General features: G+C 42.6%; 1 protein-coding gene across 1 annotated transcript in view; it reads left to right on the top strand.

Moving 5' to 3' along the window:
* drosha (drosha ribonuclease III) overlaps positions 1-24999 on the top strand; it is a 91464-nt gene that overhangs the window by 44198 nt on the left and 22267 nt on the right. The window contains exons 23-25 of the mRNA XM_067578647.1: positions 5946-6016; positions 14569-14613; positions 20354-20511. Coding sequence (XP_067434748.1) covers positions 5946-6016; positions 14569-14613; positions 20354-20511 — 274 coding nt within the window. The remainder of the gene's footprint in view (positions 1-5945; positions 6017-14568; positions 14614-20353; positions 20512-24999) is intronic.

Raw genomic sequence — 24999 nt, forward strand, 5'->3', positions numbered from 1 at the left:
CTCATCTTATCACCATCTTGATTGAACCAGTTCAGCCATCTCTGCTCCCCCCCCCTCCCACCATGATGATAGATACAGAAAGTGGGTGGCTTTAAAAGAGAGATCCTCGCCTCCCTCTTTCCACCCCCTTGCACCAAAAAAAAAAAACACAGCATGTGTGTGTGTGAAGAGTGGCGGGAAAGTGCTGACTGGCACCATGGCCCCCTGTCGGCCCCGGGGCCCTGTACTTGTTACGGGTTCATTATCGGCAGAGATGAAGTCATAATCTATTCTGTCCCGTGGCTGTCGCAGCCTCATCGCAGGCACACATCCGAGCAAGGCAGCGGGGGCCTCGACCGTCTTCCTCTCCTCTCTCTCTCTCTCTCTCCTCTTGTATCTAAAAAAAAAAAAAAATTCAACTTAATAAAAGTGATGAATAAACAGGGATGTTGTTATAAAGGAACCTGTGAGGGGAAAAAAAACTGCTGTCAGAGGAGAGCACCCTGTTGTCGGTGATGGATTACTAACTCGAAAATATCAAGACGCACATGCGAAACACGCGCGCGTACGCACAGATTTGAGACATTCAAAGCGAGCGGCGTCGAGAACAGCGTCTGATGTTGCCACTCTTCTTTCACTGCGACTTTTGTCATCTTCATACTTTTTTTTTTTTAAGCTCAAACACCTCCTTTAAGACCTTGTTTTCAAGCAGTCTATCCGTCTCCACCCCCCTGTCTCTGACTTATTCTTTGTCTCTTTGCGTTCCTCCATCTCTCTCTCTCTCTTTTTTTTTTTTCTTCTTCCCCCCCTGTGATCTAGAGTTTGGGTGTTATTAGGTGAAAGATGTGCCACAGAGATGATGAGTCATCCTGTCACTGTCATTTCCTCCCTCCTCTCCTCTCCCTCCTCTCCTCTCTCCCTCCTCACCCTCCAGCCTTCCAACTCTCCCACTGAACATTTTTTTTTTTCCCTCCTTACAAGACAAACTCAGATCGCTCTCACGTGTGCCGTACGATGCTTACGAGGGGGCACGGCAGACGCTGTCATTTCATCCTCTCTCTCTCTCTCTCTCTCGCGCACGCTCGTGCTTTTCAACCTGACAGACGTCAAAAAACCACCACTTTCCCCAAAAAGCAGCAGGCACCACATCAGCAGACGTATCGTCGCCTTGTTGTCCAAAGGTACCATCAGTTTTTTTTTTTTTTTTCTTTTTAACACCTTTTTTCCCTCCTAGCGTGCACATGCATAGAATTCAAATGCGCCCTTCTTTCCATACGCTCCCATTTCCAAAGCCGTGATGGAATATGAAAATGCTCATAATATTTTCCGAGGCCCCGGCAGATAGCTTGGACGGCTTACTATGCATGTTTTTTGACCTTTGTTTTATTTGTTTCTCTGCCACAGTGACCGTTGAACCTGGTCTGTGTTGGAAATGGCAGATAATCTCCTGCTTTGCATGGGCTGAAGCTTTCCCTCCGCGGGAGCCCGAGAATGTGTCTATCTCCCTAACCCTAAGGCAGGGCCGTTCTCTTGTTTGAGACAGACAGACAGAGAGAGAGAGAGAGAGAAAGAAAAGGGGGAGAGAGAGAATGGAGAGAGAGAGAGAGAGCAGTAGAGGAATGGAAAGCAAAGGCATCTGCAATGCAAATGGGTGCCCTGCAACCCTGAATAATTCAAAGTGTTGAATGGAAATCTTGCTTTTCTGATCCCCTGTCATTAACTTCTGCCGGAGTGGGCCATTCTCATTTGGGCTCTTTTGGCCTGCGCACCTCCCATCCTGTACCACCCCCCCCCCCTCCCTCCCTCCACCTCCTCCCTCCCCTCATCTCTCTCTCCCCCCTCCCTCTATACTTTTGCTCTTGCCCACTTTACCTCTCCGTCTCCGAAAGCACTTTCTCTCTCTCTCTCTCTCTCTCCGCTTATTCATAGAAACTCCTGCACGCCTGTTGCCCTCCCCGTTTCCCCTCTCAGGTCCTCTTCACTGATAAGCCACGTCGCTTCCTTCCTACCGAACAGTTTTGTAAAAAGAATTGAGAAGAAGAAGAAGAAGAAAAGAGGCCCCCACTCTGTTTTTATGGCCCTAATTTCCTTGTACAGTTGATCTGTGGATTATACGCTGCCAGCAGCCATGGGGGATACAGATGGTGAACCTTTGTGAGGGCCCTCTCTAAGCTCTTCCTATTAAAAGAATGGAGAGAAAGGATTATCTCTCACTTGCTGAATATCAGATTCATACACAATGCAGCCGGTGTATTCATTGAGCGAGTGCTGCTTCCTTTGTTAATTGCTGCGGTGGTAGCTGTGGTGGAGTTCTTGTGCGCCCTCATTTTTTATTATTTTTTTTTGTTTCTATGTCTTACCCCCCCCTCCCCGACTCCCCCCCCCCCTTCTCCCCTGCTCCAAGCCACATTTTTTGAAAAGTAAGATGTTTGATGTCACAATACACTCAGCCTGCCTTTTGTTTGCCGCTGTGGTGAAAAATTCTATTTTCATGTTTTCGTTTCGTTTATTTTTATTATTTTTTTTTCTTCCACCTTTTAATTTGTTGCTTTCTGTGTCCGTCCGCCGCTTCAGCCCCCATTGAGCTGAGAGGGAGCGGCTTAATATATTATTTGATGGATTAGAGCCTGAGCGTTTTTGAATAATTCATTCTAGGTTATTAATGTGACTGTCAGCGGCTGGTGTTTCATATGCCCCTGACTCTGGGTTTTTATTGGTCACTGAAAGCCCACAGACATTGGAATTCTATTCCTAAACATAACACTGTACAGTCGACATGGCTGTCTGAATTAGACTTATGACAGATGTGGAGATTCATTAATGGCCTTCACTGGCCATGACTGATATTCTCTACACACAGTACTGGATAAAAACTTTGTTAGAGTTTGCACACTGTGTTCTCTCTCTGACCTGTATCAAATTTGCACTTTTTAAAGTTTGGGCTCCAGTAGGCTTTGGTTCCATTTTTGGGTCCTAAAGTTGATTAAACACCCAGATTTGTTAAGCTATGTGTCTGACAGATTGTAAAGATCAATGTACAAAACATTAAAGTGATAATTTACTGAAATATCAAGTAGGTAAATGAGTTAAAATGCAAGAGATTTGACTTAGGAGCAGGTGGATCAATCACATTGTCCTATAAATGTCAAAAGGGCATCCACTGCACACTCAGATGCAGTGTCAGTGATTCTCTATGTGCATATTCAAGGAAGGTTTATCTCTGTTGTTAGGCCCTCCTGCATTTTGCTTCCCTGGCAGAGTCGACAACTCAGCGGGTCGAACGCTCTGAAACTCTGAGACTGCAGAGATATTTGGCCGGAGCATGATGTTACTGCAGGATGAGCTGCAGAGAGAGAGATGCTAGCATATAATTGCCAGTTGAGTTGGCTGGGCGTTCAGGGCGTCAGCTGCAACTTTGCAAGCGCTGGTGAGGCGGACTGTGAAGCACAGATCTCCGTTTAATGATTGCGGCAAGTTGTAGGATTGATTGGATGGCTTTGGGGCACACTTTTTGCATGGACAGCCCTACTTGTCAAGAGCGTTCATGTTAGAATTAACTGCATATCTTGGTTTTCTTCATCCATAGGCTCTTTGATTGACACCAAAGGTGTTGCTTTGAGATTTGTAATACCTTTTTTTTTTTTTTTTTTTAAATCCCTTGAGGCTCTCCTGGTTTCTTCCTCCTCTTTCCCTGCTTACCTCACACACCTTCTCCTTCCTCTTGGAAGAAGTTTGAAAAATCTAATCAGAAGCAAAAACTTTAAGTTTCAATGACTTTGAGGCCTCCATTTAGGGGAACTTTGCAAATCTGCTGTGTCATCAAAACATGAAGAAAATTGCCTTCCGGCCCCACCCACACCCCCCTAGCTTCAGCAGATGAATGCATTATGAGTGATAGTTGAAAGACATTCAAAAACTTGGTCTTAGGAGGGAGCTCTTATACTCCCACAGCTGGTCTCCAGAGGAAACATCTGCTGTGTAGCAGCGTTTAGAACCGAGGTCCGCATTACGGTAAAACCACAAATCCTCAGTGCTGATGCATAGTGGAAAACATCCTACGAAGAGCTGCTCCCCTCTCTAGAGCCTCCTGTGGTCAACCTCAGCGAGACGCTCTCCCCGTCATGCCAAGATTACAGAGGCCTCGCTCACTGGTGCACATCTGCAAGGGGTTTAATGGCATGATGCGTTCACTGACTTTGACAAGAGTTTAGATTTAAAGATACTGATTTATAGGCCTTTTTGTGTTCAGGTTCATTTTTTTTTCTCTAAAAACCAAAGTGGCTGGTGCCTTCCAAAATTCACAAGCTACTTTCATTATTTTACCACTCAACTAGGTTTTTATATTAGTAAAAGGCCTCTGAACGAATGCGAGTCTGTTACTTGCCAACAGAGGCTGCCGGGTGAGACAAAGTTGTCAGGCTTAATCAAATTTTACGAACATTTGGGCAATGGCTGGTAGTAATTTCCCACTCTGTTTAGAAGTAAAGGGCATGCGAGGCAGATAGAGCGGGTTGAGCGTTTGTGTGTTTGTCTTTTGTTCTAGGTGGTTTGTTTGTATTTCTTTATGGTTTCGGTTATGTAGGCTGCATCTCGACTGTTTGTGTGTGTGCGTGTGTGTGTGTGTGCGTGCGTGTGTGTAAATGGTCTGTTAGCCATCTGAAAGCAGTTTCCCTCCCCCAGATGATGAATCCCTCATATGTTTTTGATGTAGTCCGTGAAAGCAGTTTTTGCGCATTTAGACCGGCGACCGCACCGCGCCCCATTTCCACCGGCTCATTTATGCACATAATAAAAACCGCTGCACGATTGTATACCCAATTTGCCAGGTGGTTATTGCTTTCTAAATTGAATGAGCTACCCTAAGTGTGATGGTTCCAAGTTGTATGCAGCTTAAAGGCACCGTGATAGTTCCACTGATTTTTTTTTTTTTTTTTTTTTTTTTTCTGTTAGGAGAAACAGTAGAGGAGCAAAACAACAAAACACACAAAGGAGAGCTGACTCGTGTAAAGGAGCTGACTATTGCAGCGGAATGAGCTAAAGATGCTGCATATCATTCCCATAGAGAGACAAATTTGGCCTACTTGTCTTGATCGTTGCTTGCTGTGACAGCATCTCTCCGCAATTTAGGTCCAATCCTCTATCGAATTTCTTTCTTTGTCCCTTGTCTTTTGTGTGTGTGTGTGTTGGTGTGTGTGTGTGTTGGTGTATGCACTCCTTGTATAAAAAAAAAGTTGTTTTTTTTCTTCTCAATTCAACTTTTTTTTTAGTGCATTCTGTGTGTCGGTGTGGACATCTGCACAGATAAACTAACGGCCGAGCGTGTAGGCGAGCGACAAAGAGGACAGTATACTTTTTGTCCGTTCTGACCATGACTGCGTTACAGCATAAGTACATAAGTGTTACGTGGGCTTCTATTTGTTTGTCAGGCCTCTTCTCATATCTAAGCATCTGACACAAGCTCAGCCTTGCCGCTCTGAATTCAAGTCGTTGATGTTTACGTGACCTTGGCCGGTGATGCAACTATCCCTTCCTCTCCTCCTCCTCCTCCTCCTCCTCCTCCTCCTCCTCCTCCTCCTAATACTGCGCTCTGACAAGAGGGAGGTGGATCTGCACAGGAACCCTGAGGTCATTTCACCGTCAAAAAAGCAATAAAAATGCACTCCTACTTTTAATAAAGCAATTATAACTCATTGCCGAGTTCAATTAATTTTAAGTTTTCCATTAGGAGAGAAGTCTGAAATTGCCTGAGAATTGCAGGAATTTTTTTTTTTTTTTAAACACAAGCAATGCACTGGTGGAACGTCATGCTTTTCATAGATATTTTAAATTTGTGTTGATGTGGGGGGGGGGGGGGGGTTGGGTAATGGTTTATCCTGCATAATTTCCAGCAACACACTTCCTGATTGAACTTTGTTGTTTTCATTTTGTCCTCATTCATCCTTCTTCTTATTTCTATTTCTCCTCAGGTGCTGTGTATTTGGAGGGAGGCCTGGAGGAGGCCCGGCAGCTCTTCGGTCGACTGCTTTTCAACGGCGAGGTAACTCACGACATGTATAATTCAGCTCTAATTCGGTGTCTGCCACATGCCTCTGTAGTTTTTTTTAAAAATTTCTTTACACGAGTGTGTGTCGCTGTCTGTCTGTCATATGCATGTACAGATCAGTCAAAGAACGGGAGCCGCGGACACACTAGATGAGATTTTCTTCCATTTTAAACTGTGGAAGACATAACTGTAATGCTTTCACCAATCTGGTCTCTTTTATTTGTTGAAACCCACACGCTGCATGTTTTAGCAAAATACCACACATTGCACAACACCCAACGCTATGCAAGCTTCAGAACCTGAGATCTCACATAATCTCGCTTTATCCTCCAATACTTTTGACTATCTGCTTACACTGATCATGCAAAAAGATAGAACGATACGACGGGGAAAAAAAAAGGGAAGATGAGGATGAAGCCGTAAGCTGAACATGGCTTGTATATTTTTTGCAGAATGAACTGGAGGTGTGGAACATTGCAGTTTGGCAGTCTTTAGCAGGACACCTGCTATTGTTTGAGAGTGTGTGTGTGTGTGTGTGTGTGTGTGTGTGATCAGCAGGCATGAATAATTGATGAATGAATCAGTATTTGCATTTATCTTGGCGAGGAATGTTATGAATCAATTAAATGACTTGCAGCAGGTCTAGTGTGTAGCAGCAGGCTCGGCTCTAATTGGCTATTGAGGGTGTTTGTCTGAGATTCAGTCGGTGACTCCCACACACTACAGGACACGGGACACACGGCGATCTATCAAACATGTTTGATCCAAACCGGTGGGTCTTTGAGAGAGCGAATCAGAAGCTTCAGGACTGAATCTTTGAAGACCTCACACCACAAAACAACTGAGGAAGATTATCATTAATCTTCATTAATCACTTCTCCCTAAAACCTCAGAGTGGCTGAAATTTGCTTGAAGGATAAAAAAAATAAACATTATTATTATTATTATCTTCAGGACTAAATAATTCAATGTGCAATTATACATTTTAGCTTTTTCATTTGCATGTTTTTCACTCCGTACTCGGCCAAATTGACTGAGTCTCTTTTACTGTGTGGTCTGCCTTTGTGTTCGAGTGCTGAGTACTTATTTCTATGTGGAAAGCTGAAATGTCCTTGGTTCTGTTTTTACTGTCATCCTTTGGCAATGAAAGAAGACAGCAGTAATCGAGTTACTGGGTTTTCAGTGTGTGGAGGTCTTTATTTGTTAGGACAGATTTTTTTTTGGAGCTGCTGAACAGAAAAGAAACGCAATAAATTTCAAACATTATATCATTTTATTATGAGGAGTAGTACAGCATCTATTGGAGCAGGCCAGAGGATAGGGTACACCAAAATCAAGATTGTGATTTAAAATCTACATTGATAATTAGCATATAGACAAAGAGAAACACAAATACATCCGCTCATGCAAAAGAAATCCTCAGCATTGAGCACATCAGTATCCCATGGCTACAAAAGATACCTGCTGTTGCATGTTTCCTTGATAGTCCTGCTGATAAGATGTGGACGGCGGGTGTTCACTCGGGGAGACAACAGAGGAGAGGAAAAATAGGTGTGTTTATGATGGTATTTTAAGACGTGGTATCCATGTTCAGTGAGTAAAGAAGAGACAAAAACAGGGTGTAGTGGTTGCATGCTGCATGGAAAAAAGGAACCTAAGTAGACATATAGACTTATCAGATGCAGAACTGTATAAACTATGGTTAATTTTAGATGAAGTCAGTCTGTAGTTATTATTCCTGATGATGATGATAATAATAACTGCTACACTATATTACAAGATCTAAGATTAATGGTGAATAAGGACGTTAGAACTAGCAGGACAAGACAGGAACTCTAAATCATTCAGCACTTAAGTAACTAGCAAGATCTTAAAATCATTTCTAAAATCTAATGGGGGGCTAGTAAAAGGATTGCCAAATGGGAGATATGTGATCTATATTCTATGTTCTTCTTTAGAGTGTCAGCATTAGCATCAGCATTTTGAAGCCGCTGGAGATGAGTGTGGGCTTTGCAGCTTAGGTAAGAAAACAAGGATTTTAATGGGTCGATACAATAGAAATTCAGAGAGTAAAAAACTCAATCTGAAAAGGATAAAGAACATATTTTATATATAGCCTATATATCAGTTGAAAAATGGGATTGAAAGATGCTTTGTACATAACCTTCAAAACTTAAATTAGGGTAAAGCCATTTGTTGTTTTCTCAGAAAGTTTAAACGGAGCAACTTTGCAGAGAAAAACAAGATTATTTGATTCTGATGGGATAAAATGGTACGTACAATCGGTATTATCTGCATAAAAATAAAAGGAGAGATCATGACTATGAGCAGTGTTAGCACAGTGGAGCATGTAAATAAAAAAGAATTGGGAACCCAAAATGGAACCTTGAGGGACTCCGCTTTTGATGTTAAAGTGAGGAAGTGGAATTACTTAGAAAAGAAGAGAAGAAGAGTTAATCATTCAAATAGAGAATAAACAAGTTTCCTCAATTCCAACAAAGGAATAAAAGTTTTATGATATCTAGGGTTCAAATCTTTGCCATATTGGTTATTAAATGACCGACTGAATGTTGCTGCATTATAAGATTAAGCAGTACCCCACAAGAAGCCATGATTTACACTCAGAGTTCATCAATACAAAAGGTAATTTCACATTTATATTTGAAGAAATAGTTGCCACAGTCACAGGAGTAACTTTTAGTGCTGCACAAAACATGTCGTACTACTTAAGTCAACAAGAATACACATTTACTTATTCATCAAAAGTGACAAATGATGCAGTGCTGTGTTAAGGATGTATAGCAAAGTGAAGGTTACACGATCATATTGACAGTGTTAAAGCTCAGGATATCTGATGGTCCCTAAATGATACTGTTGATGGCTTTCAATCTCCACTCTGCCATTACAGTTTTACCAGCTGACATGACTAGTTGCAGCGTAGCCTTGAATACTACTGCTCAAATTACAAAAACACAAAAAGACTTCCCATTGAGCGAAGGTACAAAGACACAAAGACGTCATATCAGTGTATAAAACACACCAGCTTCACAGTTGCAGACACTTTCTCTTTCTCTTTCAAGAGGGCTTGGTAAAAAAAAAAAAAATATTGCCTCTGCTAGTGAAATACATCAGTCCACTCTGTTCCAGCCCATTCCCATCTAACTTGACCGCCAATCATGACACTTGGTGGTACTGTCACAATACTCTGTACAGCCCAGTTTGTCCTTTGAAAATATTTACTATGCCATGCAATTAATGATAAAAACCGCAGTCATTTTGCTCAACTGTACAGTAAAACCACACTTAATGCCATCCTAATAGATGCTGAGGGAACACATAGGTTGCATGTGATTGAGATTCTCCAGAGAGCGAATTTAAGTGATTTTCAACAAAGTTTTCAGACTTGCAGATCGTGGATTGAAATAATATGGCTTGTCACCCTCCCCCCCCCCTGCTGAGTCCTCCTGATGACTACTCTCTCATACAAAGCTGAGAGGAGACAGATGGACGCAGACCAGCAAGCCAAACACCAGCCGGGGTGGTATGATGGGTATGGTGGGGGGAGAGTTGTGGGGGGGGTAGGCTAGAGAGATAGACGGACGGAGGGTGAGATAAATTTCTATGGTCTGCAGGACCACTGGAACCCTTATGTATTTCTAGCTTAACACATCAGAATGGGTCTTCACACAGCACATTACCAAACTAATGAGATGCGGTGCAAAACTGAAGGACTCTAAATTTCTCTCTATTACACCCTGGAAGGCTTTGCCGCTCCTATTTGTCGGTATGGTATTCCGTTCACACACGGGTGATCAGTCCCATACCCTCCTTCGCTCTCTCTCTGTAACAACAGGATGCTGGCTGGTGTCTCCTTTTTTTTTTTTTTTTTTTTTTGCTCCCTCTTGTTCTCTTCCCCTTCCTCTCCATTCTTTCCTCTCAGTAACACTCAAGAAAGTCATTACCCCCACAGATGTTTCACACCAGTCCTCTTAAGACCAGTCAAAACAAAAGCCCCACAACTCCGGAGGTAAAAAATTCAGAATTGACTACCTAAGACAAAGCACGCATGTAATTTCCACCTCAAAACCTGTCCATACAAACATTTTTTTTTTTTCCCTCTTAGTCTCTCTCTGTTATTCCCTAATTGGTATGGCATTCATGGCTGGAGCGCAACAGTTATTTCCGTCCCCTTGTTTTTCTTTCAACATATCACCTTTGCTGGCACTGGTTCCCAAACAACGGAGCTCTCGCCGAGGATGGAATCTAGCTTCATTGCACACAGAAGCCCGGAGGAAACAATAGATGCTAATTTGCTAATGACATTACTGTGGAGGTTATTAAAGCATCAGCAGAGAAGCAGGAAGCATCTTCTTCAGGGGGAGCTGCTCAATTGCTCCCAACCTGGACTCAACAGCAGGGCAATATTGCAGGGAAAAGATGTTGATGCCACTTTGCTGTCCTGAGGGAAGTGCCTCTTTTGAAGAGCAATCACCATAATGATGATCTCACTACTTGCCCATGGGCTAATCCTTTTGCCTTTTATTAACACCACCACCACCACCACACAAGCACACACACTCAAACACCAACAAAGGTTGCTGTGACAACCGAGATGGTCACCATGGCGCTGCGATAGTTGCCTTTGGTAGTATGGCATCGCTGCCTTCTTTCTACCTCCCTCACTTCTGGGTGCAGTGCCAAAAAGGTTTTTAGAGCAGCTTGTCTCTAACTGACTCGAGCAATGATAGCACAAACTGTTTGAGTCTTACAACCCTTTCTCCCCGTTTTAACATTAACTGTCATGTATTTTGCATTGAGGGTTTTTTTGCAACAAGTGCCAGTAAATCAGATTTGTCTTTCTGTGATATTATTTTGGTCTCTTGGTATGCCAGTTCAGTGTGTGTGATGTGCTCGTTGGATGGTCAAATGGTTTAATAAACCACCCCCACCCCCACCCCCCTACACCTTTGTGACGTCAGAAATTCGGGGATGGGGGCCATTCATCCCAACTTCCCACAGTGATTGGTTGGGTGCAGAAGTGAGACAGTTGTCAGGGTCTTCTCTAGCTCTCTTTTTTACATCCCCCACACAACCATTTCAGACACTTTTAATGTGAACAACCGAGTATAACACTATGAACACCCTCCTGGAGAGAGAGTTTAAAAGTATTTGCCATTATCCCTGAATTTAAACAATATTATGTCTCCCACTCTTCTATAACGGACTGGCTTTTCACTCCGCCTTCCAGCGTAGCCATTTGGAACAACAGTAATCACCTTTGACTCCCAATGCGGTCGGACAACACTTCCTACGAACCAGCTCTCTCATCAACCATAGGGCCGTCTCGCCGGCTTGCGGCAAGGGTGTGATTCGAACCGTTCCTTTCCGCATACACCTACATTATTCATTTGTATTTCTTTAGAAAAGAACATCCACTGTACACGAGTCATTCTGCGAAAGAGTGAGTTTCTAATTTCTGTTACATGAACCTCAAACATACGCTCCACTTCTCTTTGCACTCAGCCGGTCTTTACCCCTTCAACACCTTTAACGTCCCCCCCCCCCCCCCCATTCTCTGTTGACATCTATGCACTTTGTACACTTTGTCCTGTAACTGCGGCTACTATTCCCGATGTTTGAATGAGAAATGTGTATGCCTTCTTCGCCGTGTCCTTTTGTTTGGTAATAGCTGGGAGAACGAATGCACGCATTCAAAGACCATTTTCCATTCACACACGCTTTTATTCTGCCCACACTCACAGAAACTGAAAAAAAAGGGTGCACTTTTCACCCCCCAACTATAACAGACTTCACCAAAGCGTCGACATTAGCTTTCCCCCATATTTGGAAGATCACCTTGATCATTCACTGATAGAAGCCTCCGTTTTGGACTTAGGGCCGCTTTTATGTTGGTATCGATCAGTGACGCTATCTCTTATCGATTTGTCTGCTACACTACTACGTTTGATGGATTGATTGGCAGCCTGTAGCTAGAGACCAATTTGTCAGGGAGCATTGGACCTTGTCAGAGAAGAGCACCATTATGTCCCAATCATGGATGGCCAACTTTCCCCAGGGGTGTGTGGGGGTAGTGAGTTTATGTGTGTGTGTGTGTGGGTAGAGGTTATAGTGGCGTTGCCTAGTCACGGTTGGCTTGTGAGCCCTCAGTATATGCAAGACTGAGCCTGGGTCTTGATTCCTCTGTGGGTTAGGGCAGCGCTGACTGAAGCCCACCTTTTTTTAAAGTGGATATTATAGGCGGTTTCACCAAGTGCATCTCATTTCGCTTTTAATTTCAACTCCCATAATGGGTAGCCCGTTGACATTCAAATAAGCATGTTTGCATATGTTTTTTTTTTTCCCCTTTTTTTTTTTTTTCTGTTTGTAGCACAAGAGCTCTATCCTCCAAATGGCTGTGATTCAGCTGCTGCACATGATGATTTGTTCCCCTAGTAATTATACCTTCCTCATGCTGGGAGAGAGAGAGAGAGAGAGAGAGAAGGGTGAAAAAAAAAAAAAACCTGTTGTTATTCTTAAATCCCCACTCGATGCTGGCTTAATCATTGTCTGCCTTGTCTTTGGAATGGCTGTAATTGAAACATTAGCTGTTCGGGTCTATATACAGCATGTGGGCGGATCGTGTGCGCCTTGTGGACGGATTTTAATCATAAGCCTTGATCACAAGCCCCACGAAACTTGTGTGCACTTCACTTCGTCTCTTTGTTTTGTTTTTTTTTTGCTCGTTCGCTGTCCTTTCTTTCTCATTGTCCGTATGCCTGTGCCCTAAGCTTTAAACGCATCAGTCCTTTCATGTGTATCGTGGCAATTTGTGTGGCTGCAAAGTCACTACGTCGAAAGCAAAGCGATCCATTAGCCGGCGCTATTGACTTTTCTTTAAGCGATGCCATCCTCGACAGCACAGGACCCATGCTGTATTCACATGCAGGCTCCCTGTTGTCTCGATACCTGTTATGTACTTAGTGCTTCTCGACTCCGGTTCCAGCCTAAGAGACAAGTAACCAAAAGGAAGCATTTCCTCAAATGTATTGACCTCCTTCATGCATTTTTCATTGGCTGCTCAAGGCGATGGGTTGCCAGCTGGGTGAGTTGAGAAGATGAGGCGCCCATTTGATGCCGTTGACCACACACAACCCCACGCCATGGGCTGTTACCACGTTTTAAAGGTTTATATTCCTTGAACCCTTTAAACACCTGAGCGATACTTTACTTTAGAGACCCCTCAGCACATCTCTATCACAGCTAGACTCACCCAACTTAGACCCCAGGCCCAAAAACTGCCTCTCGCTGGCATTGTTCTTGGCAACAACTCCTCTCTCTCTCTCTCTCTCTCTCTCTGTGTGTCTGTCAATTTTCCAGTCTCTGTCTCTCTACCGTTCGATCTCGTGTGGTTACCCTCAGTGCAGGATTGAGGAAAACATGTTGATCTTGCACATATTTCTCTCCACAGGCGAAAGTGCAAAAGCCGTCCAGAACTGTCAATATGTGTCTTTAGAGACAACACACCTCTCAAAGCCAAACCGCACCAACCATCCAGCTGCAACACCTCACGCTCAAATCCACATCTCCAACCCCCCCCCCCCCCTCCCTACCTTACTCCCTAGCGGGTGGTCAATATACAGACCCGTGGGTCTGAAAATGAGACGCTGACTCATTCACTGTTATTTCACCGCCACCCACTGGGGCTGCTGATGGCACCTGAAAACACTCGGACTAAGGAATTCAGTGCGTCCACGACATTGAGCCGTCTTGTCTCACACCGCTACAGTTTTTCCACAGTTTTTTCCGTCCACTGCGGAGTCTTAGTGGAGCATTTAGCAGCTAAAGAGCCGGATATTTCCTGCAGGAGTTGGTGGACAGCAAAACAGAGCTAAAAGTGAATATTAAACATATATTCCACCGGGTGTCCTGAAACAAAGACTCCATATGAATAATGAGCATCTGTTGAATGTTTAGCAATTATTTCCAATGTATAACATGTCTATAATAATGTTTAGAGCTTATTCTGCTGTCTCCAAGTGGCCCTAACAAAAGCAATTAATGCAAGCTTCCATGAATGCAGTTAATCAGGACAAACATAATTAACAAGAGCCATCACTGTCAACCACGCTGGACAGTATTTTATCCAAACAAATCAGTTCATAATGAAGCCGTTCTTCAGAAAACCTTACCTGTAACACACATCAAAACAGTCCTTTTAACTCGTGGGCTCCGGCTCTCATAATTAAGCTTTTATTGGTTTTCTTCACATGTACTGGATTCCAGTGAGGCTAGTGTGTCTCCGGAATAGACGAAATCATCAACACCACCGTTGTATCGCTCAGAAATTCATGAAATTCAACAACTTCTGCAGCGTGTAAAGCAGTTTATTTATTATTTTAATGATGTAATTCGTCATTACCATGTTTATTTTGTACAGTTACACAGATGATCCTCACACCTACGGGGGGAATACCGAAATCTCTTTCCTCTGACGGCTCATCTTTCTTCCCTTTCCCTTTTTTATTTTTCTCTCTCTCTCTTTGCAGGACCTACGGGAGGTCTGGCTCAACTACCCATCACACCCCCTGCAGGTTGGTTGAGATATGTTTTTATTATTGATGTTTATTTTGGCTAGATGCCTCTCATTAAAACTCACCTCACCCCCAAGACACAAAAGCGATCTCCCAACTTTGAAGTTTCCAGCCTGAATGTATGTTTTTTCTGTGTGTGTGTGTGTGTGTGTGTGTGTGTTGCTAACAGAGGTGGGCAAGCTGTTACTTATGTTGCCTGAGGGTGACTGAGTCTTTTATAGCTGTCACAAGGCCCCAGTAGCCTTCCACCAGTCTCCATTGTTCTCTTCCTGTGGTTTGCTGCTCTCCATTTTCGGTCGAGACCCTAATCCTCTCTTTCATTTACTCCGTCTCTCTTCCTCTTCGCCATCGCTCCCTTTTTCTCGCGCTCTTTCCGCCCGCCGCTCCATTCTTCCTCCGCTCTATCATCATGCTCTCTCCGTCTCTTCAGTCTCTCCCTCTCTCTCTCTCTCTCTCTGTGTTCTCTGCCGTTCTTTGCTTTGCATGATCTGCCCAGAAACATTGAACATGTCAACAGTGTTTGTTTGAAATTAGGATATGGAAGAAGAGATCAAAGATGCCATAACAGGATTACAGTCCCGAATCATATGGGGCCTCCAGGGACCGTCAGGCATCCTTCTCTCTGATGTGTTTGTGAGGAGAAAGTGTTTCTTTGTGTGTATGCCGAGACTCGTCTTTAAGCACTTTATTCTCTTCATCTCCCTGCATGTGCACAAGTGTCGCTGCGTTTTTCATATGTACATTTTTGCATATCCATGTTTGGCCCAAAATAACACTGTGTTCTTGTTTATGTACATCTCTGTGTATATATATTTGTTTTTTTTTCTCCCCTGACTTTGCCCCCTCACTCAGTTTTTTTTTCCATCCCAAAATGCTAAAGATCTACTGGAGCGGCTGTTTTTGTTGAGCTTGTCAGCGCTCAGAATAAACTCACTGTATCCAGCAGTCTGTTTTTCCTAGTGAGTTGCACAGCAGAGGCCCCAGCGGTGGGCACCGTGGTCAGGGTGGTGCCCCGGGGTCAGCCCTACAACCGCTCTGTGGTGCGAGGGGAACCTCCACAGTGTGCTGCATGAGTAGTCATTAGCTGCTTCAGAGAAGCGGCCTCATTACCACACACTGCGCGCGGCTGAGGTTTACTCTGGGTGGTCCCTTGCCAGTGGGGTAACGCCTGTTAAATTGTGCCAACCTCTTGGTTGCTTGATAGCATCATGACCTTTTGGCTTTTGAGATGATATAATCTAAGCATTTTCACACAAAGAAAAAACACCTTTCCCATCATTATTTATTTAAATAATGATTTATTCTATAATTGATGAAGACCCCTTGGAGTTTAGGCTAGAACATTACGCCCCAAATTGTTGCTGAGAGGTAACAAGGTGTCACCCCCCCCCCCTCCCCTCCTCCTCGTGCCCGCCAAGACGAGAGTGACAAAACGGAGGTGAAAGAGGAGCTGCCTTAATGAGGTTTGAGCGGATGGCAATGGCAGCTCGCCATGGCGTGGGTAATTATGCGTACACCCGTCTTTGGCATACACGCATACATTAGCCTTGCCACCGACGTGCCCCGCAGAGCGCGGTGGAACGCTTCGTGGTTGACAGGCACATCTTTATGTCTTTCGTGTTCGCTCGATTCGCACCAGCGCATCATCACCCCCGGCTCTCCAGAATAATTTACCAGAACGTCATTTACGTCGAGTCTGGATTTCAAAAAATTCTCCTTTGGTTTATTAGGGAGATACATGAGTGTCAGGCTTTTTGGGTCTCAGAAGACCTCGACTCTGATTCTGCTTTCTGTCTGGACTGAGCTGAAAGTGATGCTTTGAAGCCATTTCAGAAGTGGGTTTTTTTTTTTTTTTTTGATAACTGCTGTTGATTCCCCCCCCACCCACCCCCCACCTCCCCTCCATCCTCCCCTCCATCCTCCTCTCTTCACTTCGTTTGAAGCCTTGCTGCTGGCCATTCCCCCTGAAGGACAGCTAGCGTCTATGAGTGCTGAACTCGTCAGATGTCGTTAGTTGTGATGCATGACATTTAAACGCCTTTCGTTAATTAACAGAGGGGAGGGAGGGAAAAAAAGGCAGAAATGAAATGTTTCTTAGGACATATTGGAAGATGGAACCATGACATTACCGGCAGCACTCCAATTAAAATACTGAATTTAAAAATACATCTCTGCTCCACACAGTTGCTTGACATGGGAGACACTGAGAAAGCTGTTTACTTGTCATTTCTTCATGAAAACACAGACAAGGAAGATGCTGGAAAATGAAGAAAACGTCCGTCTTCCCCTTGAGTCTTAAATTGTTGTTCTTTATTCTTATTTTGGGGGTACTTTTATAGTGTATAGCTAAATGGAGCAAGCTAACAAGGTCAGCTGAATGCGCCTTATTTCCCTTTTGAATGTCCAAATGAAATTATGTTGCTCAATGTATCTTTTTCTTCGGAAAAGATGTCTTGGTCAAGCTTACAGTTGTACCACGCAGAGACCAATTAGAGGTTTCCAGCAGCCTAATTAATGCACCCATAAGGATATCTCTTGATTCAACAAACATGCACGCACATATTTTCTTAGCATATCATTTCTTTTTCTAATGAGCAAAGGCATGAGCAAATATTGTAGTTAAATCAAGCAGAATGTTTTCGCTGAACCCGTCTACCTCTGAACTCGCCAAGCCTTAAAGCTAATGTTTAAAAGCATAATCTACACCGATTTTCACAACTTTGAAAACATTCTTTTTAAAAACTCATCAAAGTCACAAGGCCAAGAGTCTCTTGATATAGCCTGCTTTAAGAACAAGTAAGGAAACTTACAGTACGGCTGAGTCACCAGAGATATTAATTGACCGTTTGAATCACCAGATTTAGACAGAGAGAGAGAAAAAAATGAGCTGTTTGACTAAAAACTTAATGACTAAGATATTCCATCTGCTGCAGAGTTTGTTTTGAGGGGGGGGGGGTAAAAACACACACACCCTAAACAGGCCCTCAAGCAGAACATAGTGTAGAGGTTCATTTCATTTATCTGACACGCTTATGTGGAATGACTTCATTGAGCAAGTAGCATTTTTTTTTTAATTTTTTTTTATGTTTATGTTTCAAGGATCCTTGAAGTGGTCATGCTGGTTGTTCTTGGACACATATTTGCTGTTTTTAAATCCCAAACCTCCTTTTTCAATTTCTTCTCCCTTTGGTTTGGTTTATTCTTGCAAAAATGTACACACAGTAATAAATGTACATACACAAAGCTAAACAAAAAATATCACAGATTCAGTAGAAATGAGATGTGTAAACTGAAAGAAAAAAGAAAAATAATCTATAAAATGAAATAAAATAAAACAATTATAAATAGCACAAGACACAAAGTAGATGTTATACATAAAACTGAATCATGGCACAGGAATAAAATAATAAAAGTTAACAAATGTCTTTCTTAAATTAAAGCAACAAAGACTATGTTGCCTACATTACTGCCTTAAATGAGAGTTGTGTCATGCAGTAATGTACACTGTTGTGAAAAGTGCATATTAGGGATGTGCAGAGATCCCACTATTTGTATTTGTGTCTGCATTTGTTGAGGCAGCAAAATTATTTGTATTTGTATTCAAATAAAAGTGGAAAGAGGCTTAAAAATCCTGTTTTTGCTTTTATTAGACTTTTAATTTTGGAAAATTAAAGTGTTACAATAAGTGTTTATGAATAAACTACCTTACGAAGGAGGTCCCCAAACTGGGTCTCGAACTGGAGTCTCCCAGATCATAGACGACTGTGCTGACTACTGAGCTAAAACTTTACTCTTCACCTCATTGCAAACAGACCTCTAACTAACAAATATTCTTAAAAATATCTGTATGAAACAAATATTTGTAAAAAAAAAACCCACTATTTGTGCTTCACGGAATAATGTATTTGTATTTGGGCACACCCCTAGTGCATATGCTATGATTAGCGACCTTTTATTCACTCCTACTCTTTCCATTTACTTTTACTAAAAAATAAAAGTTTCACCCTCTGCTTTTATTAACTTTAATCACTTCCAACTATCTGACATCTTCTGGTAGGCTTCTGATAATCTTGACCTCCCACACATTCAAACCACGTGAACACACAATGTGATCGTATTAACATCCAAAATGCCCAAACCACGGGCATGAATGAATATGTTGCTATGACAGCCTCCTCTGCTCTGTGAAGGCTTTCTACAAGATTTTTGGAACCTGGCTGCAGGGATTTGTAGCCACTAAGAGCATTAGTGAAGTCGGCTGCTGATGTTGGGTGATGAGGTCGGGCTCTCATTCCGGTTCATTCCAAAAATGGGAAAACCTTTGTCATGCTGAAACAGGAAAGGGTCTTCCCCAACCTGTTGCTACAAAGTTGACCACACACTATTGTCTTAATTATAATATGATGCTGTTCAGGGCTGTCACGCGTCTTCTTCCTTCATTACAGCCTCCCTATGTTTATGAGAAATGTTATTCATGCCTTCGCACAGTTACAGTACAAATCCAGCACACCTGCAGTGCAGCTGCCCTACACTAACCTCCTGTAACAGCCTACATGAGTCTCATGTTTTTACCTGTAAGACTTGCGTTTTAATGTTGTTCTTCATCTGTGATGTGAAAACATCAGATTTCCACACAGAGAAATATAAAGAGTCTGTCCTGCCCGGCTGCTGACAGCTCCGTCAGCCCGAAGAGTCAATCTAACTGGACAGTAGAGCAGGTTGTACCAGCATCTGGTTCAAGAGAAGTTTAGCCAACTTTGTTAATATTCAACACCGGGTTGCTCCGTGTTGGCCCGCTCTGCGCCATGCTGTCCTGCGGTAAAAGCTTACAGCCTGTCATGCTGTCACCCTGTGTTACTCTAGAGAGATGAGAACTCCAGCAACACTTGTAGTATGAGGAACAACTTGATTAGTTGACTGACGGGTAATAGGCACATTTTTGGATTAATAAAAACCCAAGTACCACCCCCTAGTTGCACCTTTCTAGCTAATGGACCAAATATGGTGTCACCCATGCCCCTTGCCTCTGTTCATCTTGGACAACGATTGGCCTGAAGCCACATGACCATATATCCAACCCATCTTTGTAGATGCCCCATTGGCTGATGTGTGTCTGGATGTATATGATTGAACCTTTTTTTTTTTTTTACCTTTTTTCATCCCAATCTTACTTTATTTAAATGCTGTTTGTAATGTGTTTTATGATGACCCTGATTAAGGCCACAAGCCACAACGCGTCGGTCAACTAATAAAGTTGTTCTTCTTACTACAAGTGTTGCTGGAGTTCTCATCTCTCTAGACTCATTTCCCTTCTCTGTGCACCTTGGAAGTAGGTGAAGTTGTGCCAGAGACCCTTACTCTGCATACTTTTTAGCAACGTCACTGTGCACAGTGATTCCACATAGGGGCTTCTTGACTGATGCATTGAATGATCAACGTTTAGGAGGAAGCCTTAATGCTGTAAGGTTTACCATAATTGGAATGAAGGGGCCTTGTCCAAACAATGAAAAACTGCTGCAGAGTACACAAACCCATGTGGACTGGGGTCATGTAGTGTATTAGATACATTCGCTCTACTCTTTCCATTTCCCTTTATCAAAGTTTTACACTAGTTTGTAAAAACAACTTGATTCAGAGAATCTTACACTCCCTGGTTACCCCATCGCCCCAAACACTTTAAGAATTCATATAAAATAAAGAACAATATCTCTGACTTTTGACTGAATGATTCCATGGCCAGGTCCAGGAGCCTCAAACAGACAGGCAGCTGATTGAGACGTCTCCAGTCCTGCAGAAACTGACCAACTTTGAGGATTCTATCGGCGTTCTGTTCACACATGTGCGTCTGCTGGCCAGAGCGTTCACCTTGAGGACCGTGGGCTTCAACCACCTCACCCTGTAAGTACATTCGCTGTTTGTTTGTGGATAATAGAGTTACAGCCAATTAAAATGCAAAGTGAGGCACTAGCTGGCCAGATGTAATTTGCAAGGATGCTGCAGAACTAGCCAGACTTTGTCTGTTTTTTCCCTTCAGAGGTGATGAGGCATGATGCATTATAATTTATAATATGATCTGAGATAGTGGGAGTTTTATCCTGCGTCGAGCATTTTAAATTGTTGTATCTCTTGTAAATGCAGCAGCCTCCTCCTCCCACATCATCATATGTTTACCCCCCGCATCTTCAGTCACTAACACTGACTCTATAGCAAGTGATGTCTTGAATGTCATGTTTCAAAGTACCTTAGTGAAAGATTCACTTGTTTTTGGCTTGGTGCCTAATCCAAGGGTTTCACAGCTTAGAGAGAGAGAGAGAGAGGAGGGGGGTTGGGACTCTGAAGTCCCCATATCTGTAGTCTGCCTGTACCTGTGAGGCCATAACCCCACTGCCCCATGGGAAATGGTGTTTTGATTCACTGGGCTGTCCAGGGCAGAAGGTTTGCAATTCCTCTTTATCATTCATTGCAGCCACATACCTCATTTGACAGATTTCTCCCTCTCATTGTCATGCTTCTCTCCTCTCTGTGAATCTCTCTTAAATTTGTTTTTTTATCCAGATTTAATGTAGACTGCATATACTATACTGTACAATAATGAAGTCTCTTCTGTTTTGAAAGACATGCATTTTATTTTTGACCTGTTTTTTTTCGCTGTTAATTGCACAGTGACGTCATAGTGATTTAGCACCGACATTTGAAATGTTTTTTTTTTTTCTCCTCTCGGCCTCTGTTATGACATTTGTTCAATAGCCAGTCAAGTTCCAAACTTCTCTGGAGATGACTTCAAATTGATCGGAGAGCGCCTCGGTCTGTTTTGTAACAAACATGACATCGTTGTGTAGCTACAGCGTAACCTTGCTCCTTCGTTTGATAGAATGCAAGTTTGAAAAGATTGCAACTTTCATGAGGAAAATGTTTTCACTAATGAGACTGTTCACTCCAATTTATGTTTTTTTTTTTTGTGATTTTGTGTATGAGAGGATTATTTGCAACGAAAGCTTAGCTCACTTCAGAGCTTTACAACAAAACACAATAGTGAGTTTGACAACTAAAGCAAATTAGCGTTGGCAGCTCACCTCTGATATCTTATTGGCAGGCTGCACTCTGTAATTGCTTGCTTAGGTTTGCCACAAGGACATTGCTCTGTGTGTGTGTGTGTGTTTGTGTTTGTGTGTGTGTATCCTGCCCACATTCACACATACTGTACCCCGTTTTGTATGGTCTAATCCATCACTGAAATGTCAAACCTCTCCTCACTCATGGTTAGTGAAGTCGATTAGAGGTCCAGAGGTTTGTCTCCCGCTGATCTTTTCTTTCAGGACTTGATACCAACTTGGAGGCATCACATCCATGCTAGGTGATTTAATCAAATGTGTTTTTTTTAGTTCACCAAATAGTATTGTTAATTTTCCTTGAGCAAAACGGAAAAAAAAATCTTATATTTTTCTGGGTGATTTATGTTCATTAGCTCATTAGTGGCCGAAGGCAGGTTGACCTAAATACAGCCGACTGACTTGAAAGCTGGAACAGAGCAACGACTGCCCATAAGGACCAAAGGTTATACCGAAGTAGGTCACGCTGTCGTGATGGAGAGAAGAACGAGGTCAGATAACGGAGAGGAAGGTCAGACAATAAGGTAGGCAGCAGATGAGGAGACAGGACCTGAGTTGGCCTTCGGCCTATCACTTTATGCAGAAGTAGAGGACAAACCGACCTAGAAGAAGACAGCGAAGATGGGAGTTGACCCTGTCGAGAGGCGGCGGAGACCGGAGGCTACCATCAGACAGCAGAAATGGAGAGTGTTGGCCCCCCAGGCGCTGCTGGGCTTCCTATCTCCTCTCTCACAGCGGAAGAGCAGGGTGTTGCAAGAATTTCACTGTTAGTGAAAAAGGATCCATCTCTCCTCAAGTTCAGTATTTGTTAAATCAAAGTACATTCCACTGTGCAGCTTTCAGAGCGGTTATTTGAAATATTTATACAAGCAATTATACTTTACTAAATAGATCGAGGTTGCACAAAATAGAAACAAGCATTTCCTCAGCGAGGCCGACACTTCTGGCTCCTTAGATTTTAAAAAAGCATATTTTTTTAAAAACGAATACATGACAAGTAAAATAACTTCAGCAAATTATCTACATCATAGTCATTAGTGTCAGTCAGAAAACAGTGTTTAATTGCATGAATAAACAAGTGACAGCATGCTGAGGTGATTCCAGTATTTTCTTACACTTTCATTTATGTAAGTAATTTTCTATATATATATATATATATATATATATATATATATATATATATATATATATATATATATATATAAAAGCTTCATTAGGTATTACTGTATTTAAACAAGTCAAATCAAATGTTGTAATTCAAGTTTTTATATCATTCTTACAGTGAATCTGAAGCCAAGGTGATTCTTCTAATATGAAAACTCACTTTATTTATTATCCATTTAGGACCCTGAGGTTACATTATATATATATATATATATATATATTGATAATTTAATATGTTACAACAATTTCTTTTCTATTGCTTTTACCCAGAAAGTCTCTGCATGTGTGATTCCAAAGTCACTCCCCCCCACTCGCTCCTCCTCCTCCCAGAAAGTAGCTGCAGATTACACATTTGAATCTTGCGCATATGAAACAAGAACATTATTTCCCTACGAACGGAGAGGAGGAGGGGGGAGGCCTTAAAAAATGCAGTGCTCCCCTCGTTTGGAGCGGGCAGCCCGTCGCAGCCTCTTCAGAGGGGCTGTTAAAGGTATTTTAGATCAAAGTCAAAGGCGAATAAAGACCTCGGCTCAACACTTTACTTCAATTTCCCCCCACCTTACTGGAGCATTGTGCCTCTGCTGTTGAAGTGAATAAGGGATGGCTCTTTGTGCCGCTTCACACGGCATTCCTCTTTGACCCCCCCCCCCCCCCCCCCCCCCTCTATCTCTATCTCCTCTCTTTCTTCCTTTCGTCTCTCACTGTCACTCCGCTGTTCCCTTTCTCACTCTGCCTCCTATTGGACATGAAATTAGCTCACGCTATACTCTCTCAATCCGTTTCTAACCCAGTATATTCTCCCCGGCGTACCCGTTTCCCAGCTCACTATATGTGGTCGATATTTGAGAAAAATCCACAACGATCCTGTTCGCATGTGCAAGGAGACTCCTGATGGCCTCCGTTTCCCGCCCTTTTCCCCCTCTCATCCCAACCTTTTCATTAAAAAGCTCTTAAAGACCTTAAAGACATTAAAAAAGTAGCTTTTCAACTTCTTATTTATCATGTATCCCTGCATGAAGTGTCCTGTTATCTTTGAATTCATGTCATAAACGTAAAAAAAAAGAAACGTTTTTGAGCTTTAAAAAATCAAAATCCCTGTACAATACTTTTGATCAGTGACCAGTGAATCTCTCCAATCATATAAACCAACCTTGACTCGTCAATAGACAAGAAATGAAACAATATTTTCATCATCATCCATCGTGAAAGTCCTTTAAGACGCAAAATTGTCAAACATTCTGTCTTTCCAGCTTCTCTATTGGCTAGACAAAACAGGCAAACTGGGAATGTGAGTTTGGACTGGGCATTTCATTGACTACAGATGAATCCATAATGAAATCAGTTACAGGTCTATTTCACAGGTCAGAGGTTTGTGTTTGGATGTAAGTTGGGAAAAACCTTTTTGTTGACACTTCCAAAAGAGCCGTGGCTGGAATTGATTGATTTTTTTTTTTCTCATTTTTCATTTCATCCTCCCGCCTCCTGATATAACAATGTGGGCGACGGAGATGATGATGATGATGATGGAGGCGACCGGCCTTCTACAACTGAATAATGGAGGGGGGGGATACCCATCTTAGAATCACTGTGGTTTCTTCAGCGACTCCGTCATGCCCACTTTAGAGTGATAAAACCCTCCAAAGATCCCTTCATGCACACATTTCCTGTTTCATATCATGACATAAGCTAAACCTTAGTGTGGAAATGATAAGCCAATCAACAGAAAATTAATGTGAAAATGTATCTTTTGACTGTTGATCAGACAAAACAAGCAATTTAAACATTGCGATGGGCATTCTTCATAAGAATTGACCTTGATTGATCAACAGGAAAAAAAAATAGACTGATTAATCATAAATAAAACAATAGTTGCAACCCTTCCAAAGATGCCATTTCACTGTGTCTTTGGCTCAGATTTCTTGGGATAGGCTGTGGCTCATAAAAGGCAGAGGCACCAGAAATCAGACAATAAACTTTGACCTTTTTTCTCTCTTTGATGTCAGCCTCCTCCTCCTCCTCCTCCTCCTCCTCCTCCTCCTCCTCGCCTCTTCTACCTCTGAGTCTTGCTCTCTCATCTTCAGTCCTTCCCCTCCTGTGAGGAGCTCATATCTAT

This window comes from Thunnus thynnus, chromosome 21 (assembly GCF_963924715.1).
Source record: "Thunnus thynnus chromosome 21, fThuThy2.1, whole genome shotgun sequence".
NCBI classification, from domain to species: domain Eukaryota; kingdom Metazoa; phylum Chordata; class Actinopteri; order Scombriformes; family Scombridae; genus Thunnus; species Thunnus thynnus.